The following is a 21,966-nucleotide window of genomic DNA, read 5'->3' on the forward strand; positions in this document are numbered from 1 at the left end:
AAGCTTCATCACTTCAATGTATTTCGTGGATAATAAAGGCCGAGACTCTTGCTTATAGTCCTCGTAAATTCAGGGACACAATAAAAGCGTTGGTTGCCTGCCTAGTAGGCAATGATGCCTTTGTATACTGGCTTGATTTCCAATGCTTGTTTGTGCCTTTTTTTCACTGAAATTTAGGAGAGGAAACTGGGAGAAAACTTTACAGCCAAAGAGGATTATTGCAGGCTGTCATATTGTCATGTATTCCTGTCATCTCCTGTTCTATAATTTTGAATATCTTTTAAGTGTAGGGTATTTGGAAGTTGTTTTTTTGTTTTGTTTTTTTGCTGGTTACTTACTAATTACTACATTTCAATTAGAATTGATGAGCTTTTAGTCTCCCTTTTCTAATTCTCAGGTTTTTTCTTTGCCCATGGTGACATTTTAAAATTATATTTGAATAGTGAAAAGATTTGTTAGAGAATATGAGTGCTGGAGATAGTGTTTAAAGATACGTACACTAGACCAGAGTGAGTGTAATGCTGATTTTCCATGACAACTAACTTGTCCAAACAAGCAGTGGATAACTGCCTGGACTTGTCCGTTGCCCAAATATAGATTCTCAGCAGCCATGGCAACTTGTAAAAATTCCAGCAATGCTTTCAATCTAGTTATTTGTGTGATGACGGATTTTCAAGATGAGCTTCTTATCCCTCTGGAGCATAAAGCTCAAGGTCTGGTGAGGGACAGTTGAGAAGCTGCCAGAATTTTGCAAAGCGTGTTCACCTCTTGTTAGCACTAGAGTTTCAAGGCAAACAGAAATCTTGTTTAAGTGAAATGTCATGCCATGGCAAAGTCACATAACTGCTCATTTCCACACAGCACCCCAGCTACTGAGTTCTGTAGCTAGCTTCATCATTAGGAGAAAATTACATCTACACAGAAATGCAAGAGGACAGAATCAAATGGCTATATTCAGTTGATGTGACACTGAACAGTGGTATTATCGGTACTCACTCTTGTCCTGATGTGGCATGAAAACTATTTCATTCCTGTACAAAATGCATTTTACTGAACTGAAGCAAAACAAAAATAGGTTGTTTATGTAGTTCTCCCCAAAACATAGCACATTATCGAGCCTCATCTTAAGCACCGTAGCATTTTGTAAGGCTGTGTGGAAATTAAGGTGCTTTTAAAATTAGCAATGAATTTTCTACAGTCCGAGACTTACTGAACTGGTTACTATGACTTTCTATTTCCACTTCTCAGCCAATAAACATCTTGTGACCAATGACTTTGAGCTTAAATTGGGATTCTTTAAATAAGAATTTACCAGTTCATTAACTGCTAAGAATAAACAAAACCAGTTTCTGTCGAGAATTTTTGTTGTCAGTCATGTTATCTCTTTTCTCAGACAGACTAATCTCAAGTAAGGTGAGGCTGCGAGTAGGAAAATATGCTGTCTGTGCTTGCTCAGGGAAATCAGGGGATATTTTCTGACATGCAGTGTTGCACCACTTCTGTCCTGTTTGTCACCAGGTTGTCACTAATACAGCACGTGCTGCATCATCAACATGCATAATTATTTTCTTATGCTTGAGAACTCTGGACAAGTATAATGAAGTTTTACTTGAAGGGTGAGGAATAAGCTTGTATAAGCTGACTTCCCCACTACTTCAAGGTCATACAAAGAAAAGGAGACATCGCTACGGTGAGACCCCATCTGTGCATTTTATTTATGATGCTACAGAAAATGTCTGGAGCAGATGTCGCCCAACTGCTTTAACTGGAGATACCCACTTTACCTTGTGCTTAACTAACATGGTATGAGACCCTTTTAAATATAAATGCAGATTCTAACTGTAGACATCTCATTGTTTAACACTTGCAAGTCAAATTCTTTTCTGAGATGGATCTGGTCTACCTGTAGGCACATATGCTAGAGGAAAGATGGGTCACTGTGCTGCAGGGGTGCCCAGCTCAAGTGAACGGATGGACTGTTAAGGACTTCAGTTTCAGATTTTTGTTCCTCACTGTATTTTTTTTTCCAAGGTGTCCTAGTTACCCTTTCCTGACTGCTGCCTAATCAGCATCCAACATATAAATGAAACAGTCCCAGGTTCCCAGGTGCCGAGCAGAGGCAGAGGTGGCCAGGGTTTGTCAGGTCTCATCTCTAACCTGTTTGCTGCTTCTTGGCTATCAGATGGGTTAACCTCATGTGCTACCAACTGCTCCCAGACAAAAAAAAATCAGAAGACGACTATGGGACCTTACATCGTGCTGATGTATCGTTTCCGAAGCATATAGACTGCATCTCTGTTAGCATGACACAAAGCAGTGATCGGTCATGTGCCACAGATTGTCAGGCACAGCCACACAAAAGGACAGAAGCAAATGTTGAAATGCAGCTGGGGCACATGTGGCTTAACGGGGCTTTCTGCCAGGCCTGACTGCTGCAGCCGTGACCCCATGTGCCAGACAGGGGTTCCATATGCTTCTGTACAAATAAAAGAGAAATAATTTTGTTGTTTTCTTGACATTCCTGTTCTGTTGTGCAACAAAAAGCACATTGATAAGAAATGCTTATGCCAGAAATAGCATATTCGGTTCAGAGAACTTGTACTTTATAAGCTAAGACCTATCTTAATGGAGAGGTCTGTCAGTACCACCACCAGATACATCTTACTGTAAATGATACCCAAATTCAACTAAACGAAAATGGGGATGCAGCCTTTCTGGGGGTTAATTTTGAGCAGGCGTTAATGACGAGCAGAAACCAAGAGCAAGGCTCATAGCAGCAGTGGGAACCCAAAGACCACACGCCATGCTATTGCAGCTGTTTAACATGGAGCACTAAGCTGTGCTTTGCTGTTGAACTTGTGTTTTTCTGGTGCACAGGAGCTGTGTCTTTGGGCTGCCCAGGGCTTCCCAGCATACCCAGCTGCTCTGGGGACTGGATGGCTTTGCCTGTGTGCGCACCCCGGGCTCCACCACCAGCAGCATTTTATGGGTGGTTTGGGTATGGGATAGGCAGTTTCATACATTTCCCTAACTCCAGATGTGACCTTGTTTGTTTCAAAACCCATAGAATTACTTAATGTAGACTGGCAGAGGTGGTCTCAGATAAAATGTTTGTTTGGCAACTTTTCACAACCTTTTTACCTCTTTCCTGCAGGCACTCCAGGTGTGCCCTGCTTTTGGGAGATTCAAGTACAAACTGCTTCAAAACCACCTGGAGCTGTAACAATCCCACATCAGAAGACAGAAGTTCTTCTGCTTTTGTTTAGTTGGTGTACACATTCCTTCGTGCACCTGGGAGGCATTGGTAGTCTGTCTGCCCAAATCTGATTCCTATTTGGTAGCAGGTCAGTCAGCAACAAGCAAAATCAAACAATCCCTTCTGAAGGGAGGCCAACTGGCAAAACCACAAATCTTGAACTTCTCCTTAGATGTGCTCAGTATCTAACATGGAATGGAAGGTTTGGGTGGTTTTTTTCCTCCCTGTTTTTCTGCTTAGTCCTCAATTTTGGAGCCCATGGAGCAACTCTAAAAACTGAAAGGGAAAAATCTCAGGAAAAGGCTCTTCCTACTTTCATTAGTTTTGGCTAGGAACATCACTGAGTGAAGAAATGGGTTTTTCTCCTACTCTCGTTAAGCAGGGGTGAAGTATCTGGCTAGATTGTGACCAGTTCCTGCTCTACTAATCTGTAGCTGTGAAAATTAGATAATCCAGTGATCTCTTCTTCTGTAGGAGTACTTGATTGCATGTAATTAGATCAGAGAAAACCTCAGTTTAACAATGGTCATTGCCTTGTTTAAGCAAACAAGGAAGACCCCAGGTCAGGTTAGAACTGTTCTATCAATTCAGTGTTCGTTTTTCATTCAAATCTACTATTCAGTCTAGTGCAAACCCAGTTTCTGCTCAAGGGACTAGCCCAGAAGGGTGTGTGGGGTGTGCACAGGCTAATAGCCTGAAATCTGAAGTTGCTGAGGAAACACTGAAATGTATTTAGGGACAACCTATATCTAGGAGAGTCTGAGAGCAAACGTAGGGTGTAGTCCAAACCCAATCTGTTTGGGATGCCATGTATGGACAGAACTACAGCTGATGATGAGGTCAGGCCTGAAGTACTATTAAAGTCAGGCTGCAGTTTGGGTTAGTGGAGGGGAAGATAAAAATTTATTTTAACTGTCGTGATGCTCTTGAACTGTTTGTTACTAACAACAAAAGCCAGCAGAGCATTTTACTACACAAGCAGCTTCTTAACTCAGACCTATTCTATGCATCGGATCATGGATCTCCTAGAATTGCCCCAGCCTTGCTAACTCTTTTGTCTACGTCTCCCCTGCAAGCTTCCATGCTTGCATTATAGCTGCCTGTTATACAAGGAATACATCCTTTATTTTGGACCACAATGTTGCTGTACCATCCTCCCTTGCAGACCTTGTGGTCTGCTCCGCAATTTATTGTTTGGTTGATGCAGCCTTACAGGCCAGTGTATTATTTTACTTGAGGCAGAAAGAGCTATCCACTCCTGAGAAAAGCCTCAGTACTCTCCTTTTGCTAATATGACTGATTTTACTTGTGATTTACAAAGTCACCTTTCTGCTGGTATCAAATGGCTCTTTATTTTTGAGAGCATAGCTTTGGCAATACAGCTTTTAACATACAGCTTACATACAGCATGTACAGTTAAATGACAATGCTAGTAGCTAGACAAGGAGGTTGGAGTGTTTACTAGAGGTATTACTAGTGCCTTGGTGTAGCCTTGACTTGAAACCTTGAAGATTAATTTGAGTAGCTTCCCTGTGTGTTCCTTACCATCACAAGCAGGGCTGTTATCAATCTGGGATGTGTATTCCAAAGTCCACTTTGGAAGTGGATTTGCTGAGGAGTTTCTTAGAGTTTCCCTAAGATTAAATCTCCCCCAAAGCAGGCATGGATGCAAATACCTCCTGAAATAAACTATTGTACCTTGCTAAGTCATCCTTCTGAAGAGCCATGTTGCTTTCTTGGCTACCTAATCTGCATTTTTCTTTACCTATGTGCCCTCCCTTGATTCAGATGGTTCCTTTATCAAATGCCACCTCACCATTGAATTGGTGGCATACAACTACTTGTTGCCAAGCATGAAGAGAAGTTTTTTGTAGTGTCCAGTTGCCTGCCTGTTAATCAGTACTTTTTTAAAGACAGACATGAAGCAACAGCATCTAAATACAGAACACATTTGTGGCACTGAAACAGAAAGGTTGTCTCTGTGGACCAAGGAAGTAGTAACATCAGTACAACATATGAGAGGGAAGGGGTGCAATTTTACTAGGAGGGGAGCTATATCTGTGCTAGTTCTGTCATCTTTCAGTGACTATGGTGATCCAGAATTTACTGACCAATACACAAAACTAATGTTTGTCCATCTAGTGAAACCTGTAAACTCCAACATTCCCAGAGATCCTGGAGCAGCCTGGATCACCATCAGCAAATCAACCTGAGCTCCACTTGAGACCCAAGGCAAGAAGAGGACTGAATCCATGGGCTCCTAATACTGAGTACATGCGCATTGCATTGCTTTCTTTGTAAGAGAGTAAACCAAATCACTGCTTAACTTTATGTCCAGACAGTGGTTATTCAATCCCCTTGCCCTTTCCACTTCAAAATGGGGGCTGCATTTGGTCTGACTAAAAGTCTGTCTTGCAGGAAAGAAACAGAAGATCAAGAGGGAGTGCACATATGTACAAGAATGACAGACTGGCAGAGTAGAAAATAAATTCATCAATGAATCTCGGACAACTACAGACAAACTTATACCAAGGTGTCCTTTTATCTAGCTGCCAGAGTAGTCTGTGAGACAGTGCTTTACATCTCAAGCATCCTGAGCTTTACACAGAAAACAGGCTGTTCTGGAGAGACAATCATCTTGAAGCTTGTGATCTTGTGATCTTTTAAGTTTGTGTAGCATAATTAATATGCAGTAAAGTTCTTTTTAAAAATTATTTCTTATGTTCTCAGTGGTATATTAGTATTCTGATTTTAAAAATATCTATAAGGAAGGAGATTTACACATGACATACAGAGAAGTTCTGCTTTAACGACCCTAACCTCCAGAAAGCCTAGTTATGGTATAGTTGTAGTGGGACACACACTATACTTTCATCTTGAGTGATCTTTTCCTGGGTTTCTTCTTCTAGCAGTAGTTAGAATTGGAGGGTTTAGATTTCTGAAATAACTCAGAACTTGGATCCTTCATTTTTTTAATGGCTGATCGTGCAATTTATTTCCTCCAGTCCCCATGTACAGCTCCTCTGTACTTGCATTTCCACAAAGAACATAACTAGTCATCTTGCTCTCCATTGGCAGAACCTGACAGGATTGTCAAAGTACCTTATCAATATGACATAATCATATTAGTGAATGTTAAGGATGTGATAAAAGCTGTTTATTCACTGATGTTTGTAATGATCTTGTTTGACCTGTTCCTTGCATTGATCATCAAAGTTTGTCCCTCGCTCTCAGGAAGGCTACCTGGAACATGAAAAGCAGCTCTTTAGCCTCAGCATTTAGGCTCCATCTGTGCATCAGTTGTATCAATTGGCTATTCTGCAGCTACTCAGTTAATCTTATGGCTCTTTTTTTTTTTTTTTCTATTTAAATGTCTGTTAAGAAATGGCTGGGAAAGTAGGGACTAAACCTCATCCAGAATTAATCGTCTACTACTGTCAAGGGAGACCAAAGCAGGAAATATTTCTGTGCTGTAACAGAACAGCCATATGTCCCTAAAAATCTTGGAGATCTAAAGATCTCTGCAGAAATTATTTGTCGTTCAATGGCAATCTACCATAGAGAAAACCCTTCTGTGGAAGATCTGTAAGATGAGGTGCAAGGGATTAAGCACAGGAACTTTAGGGGACTGAGCTGGCTAAGAATATAGCTGGGTGTTCCTAGGAGTTCTGCCACCCATAGAGATGCAGTGGGCAGTTCTGCTGCAACAGTCTTGGTGATTAATGTCCTTGTGCTAAGCTGGGTGCTGAGGCCCTGGAATGTGACAGCCACAGAAATCAAGGGGAAAGCTCTCATACTTGTTTTCCACACTCACAGCTGCAGTGAGAAACGCTAAGAAAGTGGGATTTTGGCATTCTGGTATTCAGGTCCCAGACACTGGTTGGGATGACCAGTGCTGTCTTAAGCTTCTTTTTTACATTCACCTCTGAATTTCTCCACTTTGCCCCCTATGGTGTTTTTCTTCCAGTACTTGCATATTCTTTGTCTTCTCCCATCCATGTTATTGCTGCTTTTCAGATTTTGTTAATATTTCCACAAGATTTTAGTATATATACTCTCCAGACATAAAATAGTTTCATACAAAGAGCTTGCAAACTGTTCTGCGAATATTCTTATGTATCCTAATTTTTGGTAATTACATGTGAAAATGTTTGTAGAATTAAATCAGTAAAGAAGCATATAGCAAGAGAGTTTACTCCTTTTAAAAAGTGTTTTAATATCCATATATTTCATACCCTGCCTTTCTTCTTTTATTGTAGAGTCTTAGTTCTTCATAGTTTCCATCTGAAAGTCACCTGGTATTGGTTTCCAGTGTGTGGCATGTTTTAGCCTGAGAAGGACTCTGATGGGCCCAGCTGCACTAGAGAAACTTGAACAAGACCAGTGTTTCTTGTCCATGACTTGTTTTTGTTACCGGATTATTTTTTTTTTTTTTTTACTAAATATGAAACAGGAAAAGCAAGGGGAATCCCCCACCCCAGCTGCCCTACAAATTGAAACCTCTTTCTAAGTACTGGTGGGCAACAGAGATCAGGATGACATCCACAGTCTTTATTGGGAAGGGAAGGTTTGGAGAGAGAGAGGACGTTGGGGCTGGGGAAGATTATGGAGCAGATCATCTTGAATGCCATCATGTGGCATATGTAGGACAACCAGGCGATCGGGACTCATCAGCATGCGTTTATGAAAGACAGGTCCTGCTTGACCAACCTGATCTCCTTCTGTGACAAGGTGACCCATTAGTGGATGAAGGGAAGGCTGTAGATGATGTCTACCTGGACTTTACTAAACCCTTTGACACTTCTCCACATCATTCTTCTGGAGAAACTGCTTGTGGCTTGGACAGGTATACTCTTTGCTGTGTAAAAAACTGGCTGGATGGGTGGGTCAAAAGAGTAGTCATGAGTGGTGTTCCCCAGAGCTCAGTATTTGGGCCAGTTCTGTTTGATCTCTTTATCAATGATCTGGATGAGGGGATTGAGTGCACCCCTAGTAAGTTTGCAGACAACACCAAGTTGGGTGGGAGTGTTGATCTGCTGGAGGGTAGGAAGGCCATACAGATGGATCTGGACTGGCTAGATCGTTGGGCTGAGGCCAGATGTATGAGGTTCAACAAGGCCAAGTGCTGGGTCCTGCACTTGGGTCACAACAACCCCAGGCAGCGCTACAGGCTTGGGGAAAAGTAGCTGCCTGGTGGGAAAGAACGTGGGGGTGTTGGTTCAAAGCCAGCTGAACATGAGCCAGCAGTGTGCCCAGGTAGCCAAAAAGGCCAACAGCATCCTGGCTTGTATCAGAAACAGTGTGGCCAGCAGGACTAGGGAAGCGATCGTGGCCCTGTACTCAGCACTGCTGAGACCGCAAGTTGAATCCTGTGTTCAGTTTTGGGCCCCTCACTACCAGAAAGACATTAAGGTGCTGGAGAGAGTGCAGAGAAGGGCAACAAAGCTGGTGAGGGGTCTGGAGCACAAGTCTGATGAGGAGCAGCTGAGAGAGCTGAGGCTGTTCAGCCTGGAGAAAAGGAGGCGGAGGGGAGACCTGATCGCTGTCTGCAACTGCCTGAAAGGAGGTCGTAGCATGGAGGGGGTTGGTCTCTTCTCCCAAGTGACAACTGATAGGATGAGAGGAAATGGCCTCGTTGCACCAGGGGAGGTTTAGATTGGATATTAGGAAAAACTTCTTCATGGAAAGGGCTGTCACACATTGGAACAGGCTGCCCAGGGAAGTGGTGGAGTCACCATCCCTGGAGGTGTTTGAAGACACGTAGATGAGGTTCTTAGCAACATGGTTTAGTGGTGGACTTGGCAGCATTACGTTAATGTTTGGACTTGATCTTAAAGGTCTTTTCCAACCAAATCGATTCTATGATTCTATAAAAGAGGGATGCTCTTGAATCCCCCAAGGGTTGCAGCAGAGCTCAGCCCTCGTGTGACAGCTGCCAGGCTGGGTGCACCCTGCACCCCACCACCCAGGCCCAAAGGGACCCCTCGGTTTCCCCTCTCAGAGGAGGAGGCAGCACTGCCTGCAGTGCCGCAGCTCGGCATCCTTGAGGCTCTGGTACCCTCTGCTGGCCCTGAATGTTTCTGCTGTTAATGAAGCCTCTCCTGGGGTGAGTTCTTCAGCCTGAAGGCCACTCGCAGACATGACAGCAGCCTCTCCAGCACCACAGCGGCTTCACTCCCCTGAGATGCCCGACGCTGCACTGTCTTCAGTGTCCCCCACTTGTACTCTCAGACATCTGAGCTGGCCCCAAGATGCTGAGGGCAGAGACCCACCCACACCTTGCATCTTCAGGAGGTCACTTATGAAAACCAATACTGCTTTGCTAGAAATGACAGAAACCTGCAGTTTGACAAGTGCAAGGTTGTGCAGCAAATACAGGAGAGCGAGTGACCACACAAGTGCACCCCAGGGCACAGAGCCCAAGAAGCTCCTGGCAAGTGGGACATCCCTCCTCCTAATGGTTTCAAACTAAAAGAAGGAAGATTCAGGCCAGACATGAGTAGGAATTTTTTTACAATGAGGGTGGTGAAACCTCTGGGCCCAGGTTGCCCAGAGAGGTGGTCAATGCCCCATCCCTGGAGACATTCAAGGCCAGGCTGGACGGGGCTCTGAGCAACCTGATCTAGTTGAAGATGTCCCTGCTCATGACAGGTGGGGTTGGACTGGATGACCTTTGAAGGTCCCTTCCAACCCAAACTATTACATGATTCTATAGCTGCCAACACACGAACAAGGTGGTAGAGGCACGGGGAGGAGAGCACACAGCTCTTGGACATCACCCTGCATCCTCATCCTCACTGCGCACTGCTCCACCCCACTGAGGCAAGCGGAGGGCTCTGCCCACACCTCCAGCAAGGGCTTCACACAGCCCTTTACACTGCAGGGTAAAGCATTTGCCTACCACATTCCTTGGAGATGAGGAGGGATAAGCAAAGAGCAGCTTTGGAGCAGGGAACAGCAGGTTGTTTCCATTGCTGCTGCTGGCAGACAGGAAAGATGGCTGCAGCCTGCACGCAGTGACTGGGTAAAGAGCCTCCCACATGGCTGAGCCCAGCAGGGCAGCCTGAGGCAACAGGATTTATGCCTTAACAGACAGATCAAACCCCAAGTGAGAAATGGGTCTCTGCCTTTAGGGCTGCTGGTGCTTCCCATGGGGTCGTGTCCCACCTTGAGGTGGGTGCTGGGCAGTGGGTAACACAGGGCAAGCAGGAGGGATGCTCTTCCAACTAAAATCCAACAGTGGAAGAGGATACATCCTCTCTGTCCCTCCAGGCAGCCAAAGACCCTGGGCTACCAATATCAGTTTTTATTTTAATATAATCTAAAAGATTTTGGAGTTCAAAGAAACACTGGTGTGACACAGGATCTGAGCACTCAAGGGGAACCCCAACCACCCCAAACCCTGGTTCAAGAGGGAGGTTCCTGGCTGTTTGGCTCCCAAAGGAAAAACTTCTTCCAGGAGCAGGCGCTGACCCCACGAGGCTCTCTGCCCACACATGGACAGGTGCCAGGCAGCAAAAGGTCCCTCCCCGCACATGGGACTGGGAGGTCACTTGATGCGGTAGAGGACTTTGCGTTGCATGCGGTGCTGGATCTCCCCCCGCCGCATCATCAGCTGCAGCACCTTGTAGATGGCATGTTCTGGGTATTTCTGGAAAAGGGGAGAACAGGGGAAGATGAGCTGTCAAGAAAAATCTCACCAGGGTCCAGCAGGAACCTGCAACCACCCCTGAAGCCTGGCTGTGCCTCTCCAGAGCGAGGAGCCTGGGAGCACCAGGTGCTGATGCTCCTTTCTTGTTTCACTGTTTCAGGTCTGACTGAAGCCAGTATTATAAATCAAACAATTCTGGTTTCAAGGGTATGACCCCAAACTACCTGAACAGCCTCCAAACCGCAGTGCTTCTGCAGAAAAATGAGTTCTTGCCTCACTCTCCTTAAACTCTACAATCACATTATGCACCACTCCCTACAAACAACTTCAAAAGCAAATATGACCAAAAGGCTGTCCTGCCACCTCTTGGGGAATGGGTTTGACCCCGGAACAGCAGCCTGGGGTGCCTGGTTTCACAGCCCAACCCTCTGCAGGGTCCCTGGCGCACCTGCCGCATGAAGTCCTGCACGATGCTGTGCTCCGACACCTGGGAGCCGATGGCAAAGCGGCGCTTGAGCTGCTTCTCAATGCGGGACAGCATCTCTTGGTCCTCCTGTGTCGTGAAGCCTTCTGCCCCTGGAGGGAGAGGCTGCGTGAGCTCTCTGCGCTGCCCAGACATCACTCTCAAAGCCAGAGTGCCCATCTCCCATCTCTCCCGCCACACCTGCATGTCTCAGAGACTTTAAGGAACCCACGAGCAAATCCATCATCAAAGGTTGTGGAGCTTCAAAGACACAGCTGAACGTGGACCTGACTGCTGGAGTTTCCTTGCAACCCTTCATGTCGTACTGCCTCCCAAGGAAACGTCTCCACTCCCACAGGGAAGCAGTTAGAGGACAAACACATTGGGGAACCACCTCCATCACAGTATTCTGCCCCTGGGACCACGAGAGGCCAAACCATCCCCCCCTTGCCCCAGCATGAATGGAGACCCTTGGTGTCATTTGTTCTTGCCCCTTCCGTGAGCCACAGCCCACGTGGCCCCTGGCTTCCACAGGCATCACTTTGCGTTAGCTCAGAAAGCAGGTCCAGCACCTGCTCAGGGGGTGTCTGGTAGACCCCTTGGCGCTGCCAGCCTGGTCCCAGGGCGGGAGCTTGGCTCTCTGTGCCCAGAGCACCCAGGGCCAGCCTGTCCCCCGCCCCCCCAGCACAGAGCATCTCCTCCTCACCTGACAGACTGCCTGACATGGCTGCATCCAGTGTGGACACCTGGAAGAGCCTCAAGGCCTCCTCAACATCCACCTCAGTGGCAAAGGGCTGAAGCTTCATCTTCGCCAGGGACTCGGCGATGCGTATGATGGCCTCCAGCTGCCTGCAGCCAAAGGAGACATTCCCCGCTTTCTTCTGCAGCTCTAAGGAGTCTTCTTCCCCATGACCACTGACACCCCCACCTACCTCACTCCACGCACTCCTGCCCCCCATGTGGCACCTCCAGTGTTGCCCTGTTCACAGAGGGCTCCCTCAAAACCCAGTACCCCACTAAACCCCTTCCTGGGCTATCCCAGGTGGCACCCAGCAATGCAACCCCAACCCCGAGGGTTTGGGTGGGGTGAGGAGGGCAGGGTCGCTCACCGGACAGTGATGGGGATGCTGGAGCGGCGGTCGCTCTCCTGCTCGTGCTGGCGAGTGCCACTCCGCATCAGGACGTAGCGGTTCTTCAGCTTCTCTGCCGCCGCTGCTGACAGCCGGGGGCCACACTTCCTGCAAAAGGGGACAGGAGCTGGAGGTGGCACCACCGAAGAGGGTCCCCTGGGCACCCCTCGCTTCCTCGCGCCACACTGTAGCACCATTGCAAGCTGCTCTCGCTTCCCTTTTTTCAAGGCTGGAGTTAAAAAAAGGTCACGCAGATAAAGAGATTGCAAATATCGGCTGTGGGGTTCACTTCTCACCACCATCTCCCACTGTGCAGCCTGGGCACAGCCAAAAAATCATGCCTCGCACTCACGTCCGGCAGAAGGAGATGAGCTTCTTCAGCTTGTTCAGTTCGATCTCGCCCTCCACAGCCTGGGTCTGCGTCAAGGCACTCACGTGTAAGGACATGACGTGCTTGGCCAGCGTCTAGGAGAGCAGAGGGCAGTCAGGCAGCTGGAAACCCCACTGTCTCCCCCTCCTGAAAAACAGGGCACCACGGGTCCTGGCTGCACCCATGTGCCCCAAACCTACCATGTCTCGCTCCTCGTTGTGCTCATCCTTGACAATGAATATCATGTCAAATCGGGACAGGATGGTGGGCATAAAATCAATGTTCTCCTCGCCCTTCGTCTCATCCCAGCGCCCGAAGACGGAGTTGGCAGCTGCCAGCACCGAGCAACGGGAGTTGAGTGTGGTTGTAATTCCTGCCTGTGGGGAGAAAAAGAAATGGATGGGGTCAAGACCATGTCCATATCCATGTCCTAGAAAGGCTAGAACGCTACTAACTTGTAGTAAGAGGTCCAAAGCAGTTTGCAAGGACACATCCTCAAGCACTTCTATTTAAATAAAACCCTTTAAGTGGCACCAAATGGCTCTGCAATGGTTCCACATTGGAGAAGGGTCAGCACAGGAACCACCTGGGGCTGGACCTGTGTGTCCTTCTGGAGGAAGACTGGCTTCAGCTGAGGCTTGAGCACTGAGTAACTTCATTTAAAACAACCTGTCAAGGGCAGGGACACACAAGAACCTATCACCAAGTTTGCAACATGAGACAGAAACTGGTCTGTCAGGGCTCAGTCCCCCTGGGCAGCCCTTGGGGCAAAGTGCAGGTTTGAAGGTAGTAGGGTAAGAGTGACCAGTCATGGTGGGTGCTCTGTTACTGGAGACTGAACAGCTAAGGGGTGAGCCAGAGCAACCAGGAGGGAGCAGAGGTGCTACGAAAAAAAAAAAGCAGTGGAAATGAAGAGAAACTCTGATTTGAGAGAAGACCTGGCACCAGGATGTCAGGCAGTTTCTGTAGATCTTCTGAGAAGGTGGAGAGCAGTACGAAGGAAGATAGAAAAGTGACATCAGCCTGTAGCACAGGGGTGTGAGCAGAACTACTAAACTGAGAGGAGCAGAGGGCAAGCAGAGCAGAGGGACCTCATTTCAGTCCTCCTGAAGTTCAGGCAGCCTCAGAGAAGACAACCTAAAGCCTAAGGTCAGGGCTGACTGGTCTCAGATCAGAGAAGCCAGTAACCATCAAAACCATTGCCTGGACAAGCCAGTCTAAAACGGGCAATTCTGGCAAAAGATGAGTGACCACTAGTTGCTGGGCTCTCAAGGAAACCCAGTGGCAAGTCAGGCTCCTGCCCCAGGGAGACGTGTGCCCACAGCTCACCTTAGCAATGGAGATGGTCTGCTGCTCCATTGCCTCATGGATGGCCACACGGTCATCCTCCCGCATCTTCGCATTTGAGGTGGGAGAAACAAGGTGGGCAGAAAAAAAAAAAAAAATCACCATCGGTCACCTCCACCACACTTCAGCTGTGCACCCACCAATGCTGACCTCCCAAGGAACCTCTGCCTCAGAGCGCACTATGTAACCAGAATTTCCCTGCAGCCCCATCCCCTGATCTTCCCCAAAAGCAAGTGAGACAGCCCCAGGAGAGTCACCCTTTCTCCTTCAGGTGTGTGATTTCCCAGGAGCTCACAGCCCAAGGGCTCTCTTCCCCACTCCCGTGCAGGCAGCCCCATGGGTACCTTGTCGAACTCATCGATGCACACCACTCCTCCATCTGCCAACACCATGGCCCCTCCTTCCATGAAGAAACTCCTGGAGGAAGGGTCGCGGATCACTGAGGCCGTCAAGCCGGCAGCACTGCTGCCTTTCCCTGAGGTGTATACCTAGCAGCGTGTGGGACAAGAGAAGGGACAGCACATCAGCCACCGCAGGACCAAGGATCCCACCACCCCAGCTGGAGGACAAAGCATTCCCTGGCACTGCAAAATCCAGAGCTGCTGGAGAAAATGTAAAGGCCTCCAGGAAAATCATTCAGCCCATGCCAAAAGCAGACCTGCTGGGTACAGAGAAAGAATATTGCCTAGTCCCAGGCCTTGGACTAAGCAGCTGTAATGCACCGGGGGGCTGCAGACACACAAATACAGGTATTAAGCACAGAACAGGGAGTGATTCACTGTTTGGTGGGCTGCTGCATTAGCTTTGTTTTACCCCTGAGGGAACAATGCAGTCAGGAGCTGAGTTTAATGGAAACTACAAGAAAATACAGCTGAAAATCTAATTTCATGCCTGGACTCAGCCTGGAGGTCCATGTCTGAGACGCAGTCAACTTCATTTGTCCTGACCAGCCAGGCTCTCCACTGATCAAGTTCCAACGATAAACAACAGCAACAGTCATGTCTTTAGACATCTGCAAATAGCCCAGCTCATGTCACAATGAAAGGCACTACCTGCTTCCCCTTCCCTCCCTTCTCCCCTGTCCTGCAGCCCATCTCTTCCAGGTGAGCACCAGAAATGGTGGTTTGCAGCTCTGCCAGCCTGTCCAGCCATGGATGCACAGGCAGGTTTGTATCTGCGATGACCACAAGCTGGTCTTCGGTGCTACACAAGAAGCAGAAGGAAGAAAAGAGCCACACTATAAGTGGGCACCTCAAACCACCTACCCCGATGGGTGAACACTTCTCAACGAACTTCAGCAGCTGGGATTTGGCTGTGCCGGGGTCACCCAGCATCAGTAAATTGATGTCTCCCCTGCGGGTCAGTCCATCTGGCAGCCTGGAGAAACAGGGTGAGGAAAAAAGCACAAGTGACGGTGAGCCTTCATTTTGATAACCAAGCATTGCTGAGAAGTGGCAAGTGGTTGGCAGCACCAACAGAAGACTATCCAAGGGCTTTGTGCCATAAATGACACCCCTGCCACCACCCTCTCTCCGCCAGGCTGGCCTTTCCCCACCTCTTGCGAGAGCCTCCAAATAAGAGGCAGGCAATGGCCTTCTTGATGTCGGTGCTGCCGTAGATGGAGGGCGCTATGCTCTTGGTGATGGTCTCATAGACATTGGGCATGGCAGCGAGGTGACGAAGTTCCTCCTCTTCTTGAGGGGTGACAGAGCCAGTGAAGCTGTGTCCTGTACAGAGGAGAATAAAGCAACAGCAAACAAATAGGTGTTTTAAAGTAAATGACACTACTCCCTCCACACCCACTATCACGAAAATCCCTTCTTGAATATCATGCCAAGTGCCACCAGGTGGGAAGGTGGAGAAGGCAGGCGTTTGCCATCCCAGCAAGGCTGGTAGGAAAAAGCGAGGATCTTGGGCAGAGCAGCTCTGGAGGAACCAGAGGGAGAATTACAGTCAGGACCATGTTTTAAATACATAGGTCAATTTTAACTATCAGCTTCAGCTCAGATCCTGAGGGATGGACTAGCAGATTCCCACTAAGATCAGCAAGATAAAAACACCTAAATACTCTGAAGGACTCAGGCTGAAGCCTCCTCATTTCATATCGCTGAGAAAAAGTCACACAGGACACCTGAGTGTCACACAAGTGACACATCAAGAGCAAGCCAGAGCCCTGGACTGGCTTGAACCTTCTGCTATATAAGCAGCAGAGAAGGACCCAGGCTGTGATTTCACACAGTCCTTGCAGAAGAACCACCTTGTCCAAGGAGGTGGCTCTCCCAACTCCATAGTATCCGCACAGGCCAGACAGGCACCAAAAGCAGCCCTCACCTGAGCCCTCCACATCCACTTGGATGCCCACCACACGGATGTAAGCACTACGGATGCCCACGCCCACATTGTCACGTCTTCTGTTCTTGCTCTGGGCAGACTTCTTGATGGAGTAGATGCCCATGATAGTGACTCTGTTCCCTGGGACAACTTTGTCACACAGATACCTGAGAGGAGGAAAAGGAAAGCAGAGGTTGGTAGCAGGGGAAAGGATGGCACCAGCAACACCCACTAGCCCCGAGGGGTGAGAGTGGGGAGACCACGCTGGTACCTGTCGCAGTACAGCTGCAGGTGCCGGGGCATCTCTCCATGGGGCACAGCGTCTGGAGACTCCTGCAGCTTCAGGACCTGGAAGTCCACACACTTGCACTTATCTGGCATGATGAAATAGGGGTCCAGTGGGCACTTTGGGCGGCCGGCTTGTTCTCTGTGCAGAGAGATCAATCAGAGAAGGCTGCTGGCACTCAAGAGCCACCTCTGGAAGCCCCCCTGTAGAGGGGACAGTGATGACAGAGCCCAGAGCAGCTGCCCCTCTGAGCCATGCCCAGCAGATGAGAAGGGCAGTGACACAGGTCTGAACCAAAGGCTCATCAAGTCCTCAGTCTTGGGTGACAAGAGGGCCCTGCACTACGGGAAAGACATTGAGGTGCTGGAGCGAGTTCAGGGAGGCAACAAAGCTGGTGAGGGGTCTGGAGCACAAGTCTGATGAGGAGTGGCTAAGGGAACTGGGGCTGTTCAGCCTGGAGAAAAGGAGGCTGAGGAGAGACCTTATCGCTGTCTACAGCTACCTGAAAGGAGGTTGTACGGTGGAGGGTGTTGGTCTCTTCTCCCCAGTAGCAAGCGATAGGACGAGAGGAAATGGCTTCAAGTTGTGCCAGGGGAGGTTCAGATTGGATATTAGGAAAAAATTCTTCATGGAAAGGGTTGTCAGGCATTGGAACAGGCTGCCCAGGGAAGTGATTGAGTCACCATCCCTGAAGGTGGTTAAACACACGTAGATGAGGTTCTTAGGGACATGGTTTAGTGATACTGCTAGGTTAATGGTTGGACTCGATGACATCAAGGGTCTCTTCCAAACAAAATGATTCTATGATTCTTGTCTTTAACAGCCACCAAAAGTGCGCATGAGACAAAGGCAAAGACAGGGTGACTTGCCTGAATACTTGTCCTCTCTCCCCGCTCTCCTCTGCTCACTAAAAGCAGAGAGGAAGGTAATTCGTTACTTAGACAGAAGGTAACAGTAGACTCAGTGATGTGGCAAGGCATTTTTCTTTATAACCTCGCACAGGAAGCACACATTAAGTGGTTTCTAGCGAGAAAGCAATTAGCTATGTGATGAGGCTTCCATCAACCTCCCAGTCTCTTGAGATGTATCTGCCTTGCTAGAATAGGAGCTCTCCAAGACAAGGAGCAACTCCACATCCTGCTGCTGTCTCAGTATATCACTACCAACGTCTGACTCTGTGCAGGCAGGGACAGGGCTGAATGCAGCATTATGGGACAGCTGGAGACAGGAATGAACCTTTAGGTACAACAGGCAAAATGCATTACAGATAAAAAGAACTCCCTTGACACAGCCACTCAACACTGCTTGTGGCACTGGCCATACAATCATTGAATGGTTTGGGTTGGAAGGCATCTTCAAAGCTCATCTACTTCAGCCCCCTGCAATGAGCAGGGACATCTTCAACCAGATCAGGTTGCTCAGAGCCCCGTCCAGCCTGGCCCCATCTCCAGGGATGGGGCATCGACCACCTCTCTGGGCAACCTGGGCCAGTGTTTCACCACCCTCAGCGCAAAACATTTCTTCCTCATGTCTGGCCTGAATCTCCCCTCTTTTAGTTTAAAACCATTACCCCTTGTCCTATCACAACAAGCCCTGCTAAACAGTCTGTCCCCATCTTTCTTACAGGCCCCTGTTAAGTACTGAAAGGTCGCAATAAGGTCTCCCCAGAGCCTTCTTTTCTCCAGGCTGAATAACCCTAACTCTCTCAGCCTGTCCTTGTAGGAGAGGTATTCCAGCCCTCTGACCATTTTTGTGGCCTCCTCTGGACCCTCTCCAACAGGTCCATGTCTTTTCTGTCATGCAGTGTCATGACCAGTGTGACCACAGACAGATGGACATCTGTCAGCCACGGGGGCACGCAGGCACAAGGGCAACAAAAGAGGCAGAGAGCAACACAGACACCTCTGCCTTGTGCAACAGGGAGCTGACTCTATGCAGCATCCATGGGATGGAGGGGGAGCAGCAGGAGGGGATGCAGCCTTTTGTTCCCCACTGCCACATGCATCCATCCCCACGTCAGTCCTTACGTGTTGCATTTCCTGGGGAGAGCGTAACCCTCCAGGCCCGGGCGCACCGCGATGTTGCTGATGGTGTTGCGGCAGGTGCGGCACTGGATGGTGATTCTGGTGGCTTTGGCTCTCACAGGGGTTGCCGCAATTACGATCCCAGGGATCTTCACAAGGTGGGACATCTGATCAGACTGAAAGAGAAAAGGTGAAGGGAAGGTGAAAGAGCTGTCACTGGAGGATGGATAGAAAACTAAAGATGTTAAAGAAACACAGGTCTTTCTTAGTGACACTTCCCACATTCATGGGAGTAAGGGACCAGAACAAAAAAGCGTGCGCAATGTCACTCTTTTGCTCTACAGTAGTAGAGGAATGTTGCATGACTTAATCCATGTCGATTTGAGGGTGGCCCAGGTTGCCCAGAGAGGTGGTCGATGCCCCATCCCTGGAGACATTCCATTCCAGGCTGGACGAGGCCCTGAGCAACCTGATCTAGTTGAAGTTGTCCCTGCTCATGGCAGGGGGCTGGACTAGGCGAGCTTTGAAGATGCCTTCCAACCCAAACTATTCTGTGATTCTATGTTTCTATTCTATGATTTCAAAACAAGTGAGAAAAGGACAAAACACTCCATGCAGAACATCACTAACAGCAATAACAGTTCCCACAGCAGGAAACAGTAATAATAGTCCTTTGTGGTCAGATTTAAATTGCAGACCATCCCTGCTTGTAAATTAGTGTACAAGTCATGTCCTGAACTATGTGATCAAGCACCAAATGCTTCCCTGCAAACTCCCACACAAGCAAGCCCTGCCACTCGCTGCCCAGCGTGGCAGCCGATTCACCTCACCTTCAGGCTGCGGATGTTGGCTGCGTTGGCATCCGATCTCAGCATCACCTGGATGTCTTGGAGAGTTTCCTCCCCCGAAGGACGAGGACGGGTGACTTCATCTGCAACTTCTTTTGCTGCTTCTTCCAGCTACAAAGGGAACGAGCAGGCTGTCAGGGGTATATTACAGTATATCGTCAGGGCTGCTCTCACGCTGTGACAATGTCAGTGCGCCACAATGCCAACCTCCTCCGTCCTTACCAGCTGCAGGTGCTCCGCTGGCTGCTTGTACAGATAGTCAGCGAGATCTTCATCAAAGCTGGCCAAGTCCTCCATCTCCACCTCCACCCAGTACTGACGCAGGTTATAGTGCCGTTTAAGTTCATCCCTGGAAGGCAGTTAAGTGGTGAAGGTTTGCAGACCAGAAAGCACCAGTCACCCACCGTGGCCTCATGACAAGTAGGGAGCAGAGAAGGCAGGTTCTGCAGGGAGTCCTCAGTTTAGAAAGCAAACGAGGAAAATCAGGAGAGCTGCCAAGTGTAGGGGGATCTGGGCAAATCTTTCACCCAAACCCACTTTGAGATGTGACAAAAGATCAGGGACACCAGTGCTTACCGTGACAATGTAAAGTATAGAACTGATTGTTTACTAGAGTTGCATAACCAGACAGGCAAATAGAAAAATTCAAAAATTCTACACAGGGTAATACCTATTATACCTAAAATGTTTTTTTTTAAAATGGAAGTAATAGCATAGCAGGCAATGGTCTCCTCAAAAAAGCCAGGGTGCATGAAATTCAGAGATGAAAGACTGTCCCAGCCCTTGCACGACACATCTGCATGTCCTCTCACAGTTGTCTCTCCAAGCTGCGCGGGCAAAGGGATGGCCAAGGGACCATCACAGCCTCAGAAGGCACACATGGACAGTGCTGCACCGATTTTAATGGCTACAGACAAAACTCCAGACCAGAAAGCACTAGAACTGGAAGCCAAACCTTGAATTTCAGAACTAGGTAAAAGTTTGGCACCGTGGATCCCTCTATTGCTACTTCTGCCACCAGCCGGCTGTCTAAAAATTTGGGACGACACCAGATCACAGTTTTTCTATAGGGTTAAATGAAAACAATAACATTTCTTATACTGACAAAGATCTCTTTATGGCCTATGGGATGAAAAATGCTAAAATGCACTGTTGTATACCGGGGGGGGAGTGCACAGCAGGAAGGAGATTAAGAGCCCATCAGATGTGCAAAGAGGGGTGGGTGAGGCGACAGAAGGAGAAGGGGGGTCACAGCCGCACCTGTATTTGAAAGTGAAGCCCGTCCGGTCCGTGCCCACCCGGTACTGCCGCAGAAACTCCTTGAACCGCTTCTGCAGCTGGGACTTCCGCACCTGCCCCTCGTCCGCCGACGCATCGCCCCCAAAACTGTCGCTGTAGTAAATGCCGGGGTCGTCGAAGCCGGACATGGTGACTGCTGCTCCTCTGCGGGGGCGAGAGCGCACGGTCGGCCCCAGCCACCTCCTTCTCCCTCGCACCAAACGCCCCACGGGATGCTGCCCCCCGCCGCGGTGCTCCCCCACTCCCGGTTGCACTGCGCCCCACGCACTGCGCCGTCCTCCTCCCCCACCCTAGATGCTCCACGGGATGTCTCCCGCGATGTCCCCCTGCGGCCCCACGCGCGACCCCGCCCCGCACCTCGCTGCCCGCGGGAAGCCGCCGCCACCAACTTTTTCGCGGCAAAAGCAGCGCGCTGCGGAAACCAGCGCCGCTGTACTGGGAGCGCCGCCGCCGCGCACTCCGATTGGCCCGCCCGCAGCGCGCCGCCGCGGATTGGGCCACGGCCGCCCTCCCGCCCCGCCCCGAGAGGCAGCGCGCCGCACGGCCCCTGCCGCCGATTGGCCGGGGCGCTCCGCCCCCTGCCGGCCAAGCGCAGTTTGGCGCGAAATCTGGGAGGCAAGGGCGGGGGGAGGCGAAATGGCGGCGCGCGGGTGAAACCATCGCGGGAGCGGGGGGGGGAAGCGCGTTAGTTGCGCTCAGGTGGCGGGAAGAGAGGCCGCCGCAGGCCGGGGCGGAGGCGGAGGCATTAATTAGCGACAGTAAAATAAATTACTGCAATGACCGAGCCTGCAAACAGGATGCTGCGGCCTCAAAATACTTTTTCTCTGGGATGGTTTTCTCCTGACTCGTAGTGAGTTTTGGGGGAAGGCTGGGAAGTCATTGGGTAAGCATTTTGGTCCTTCAAAAGTGAGGTCGTGCATCCTAAATGAAAACAAATTTGCGAAGTGTAGTGCGTTGCAAG

General features: G+C 49.1%; 1 protein-coding gene across 2 annotated transcripts; it reads right to left on the minus strand.

Annotated features, from left to right (window-relative positions):
* Positions 1 to 10,610: 10,610 nt before the first annotated feature.
* MCM5 (minichromosome maintenance complex component 5) lies at positions 10,611 to 21,405 on the minus strand. 2 transcript variants are annotated; one of them, XM_065652747.1, is made up of 17 exons: positions 21,363 to 21,405; positions 20,967 to 21,149; positions 19,929 to 20,055; positions 19,689 to 19,817; positions 18,862 to 19,034; positions 16,820 to 16,975; positions 16,549 to 16,715; positions 15,773 to 15,944; positions 15,483 to 15,594; positions 14,562 to 14,705; positions 14,200 to 14,265; positions 13,071 to 13,247; positions 12,853 to 12,965; positions 12,480 to 12,608; positions 12,077 to 12,219; positions 11,356 to 11,483; positions 10,611 to 10,907 (listed from the first exon to the last, which is right to left on the minus strand). In XM_065652747.1, the coding sequence occupies exons 2-17, from the start codon at positions 21,131 to 21,133 to the stop codon at positions 10,806 to 10,808; spliced, it is 2,205 nt and encodes a 734-aa protein (XP_065508819.1). In that variant the 5' UTR covers positions 21,134 to 21,149; positions 21,363 to 21,405; the 3' UTR covers positions 10,611 to 10,805. The 2 variants fall into 2 exon arrangements, with proteins under 2 accessions (XP_065508819.1, XP_065508827.1); XM_065652755.1 differs by lacking the exon at positions 14,200 to 14,265.
* Between the last annotated feature and the right edge of the window lie 561 nt (positions 21,406 to 21,966).

Source organism: Caloenas nicobarica, chromosome 1 (genome assembly GCF_036013445.1).
Source record: "Caloenas nicobarica isolate bCalNic1 chromosome 1, bCalNic1.hap1, whole genome shotgun sequence".
NCBI classification, from domain to species: Eukaryota; Metazoa; Chordata; class Aves; order Columbiformes; family Columbidae; genus Caloenas; species Caloenas nicobarica.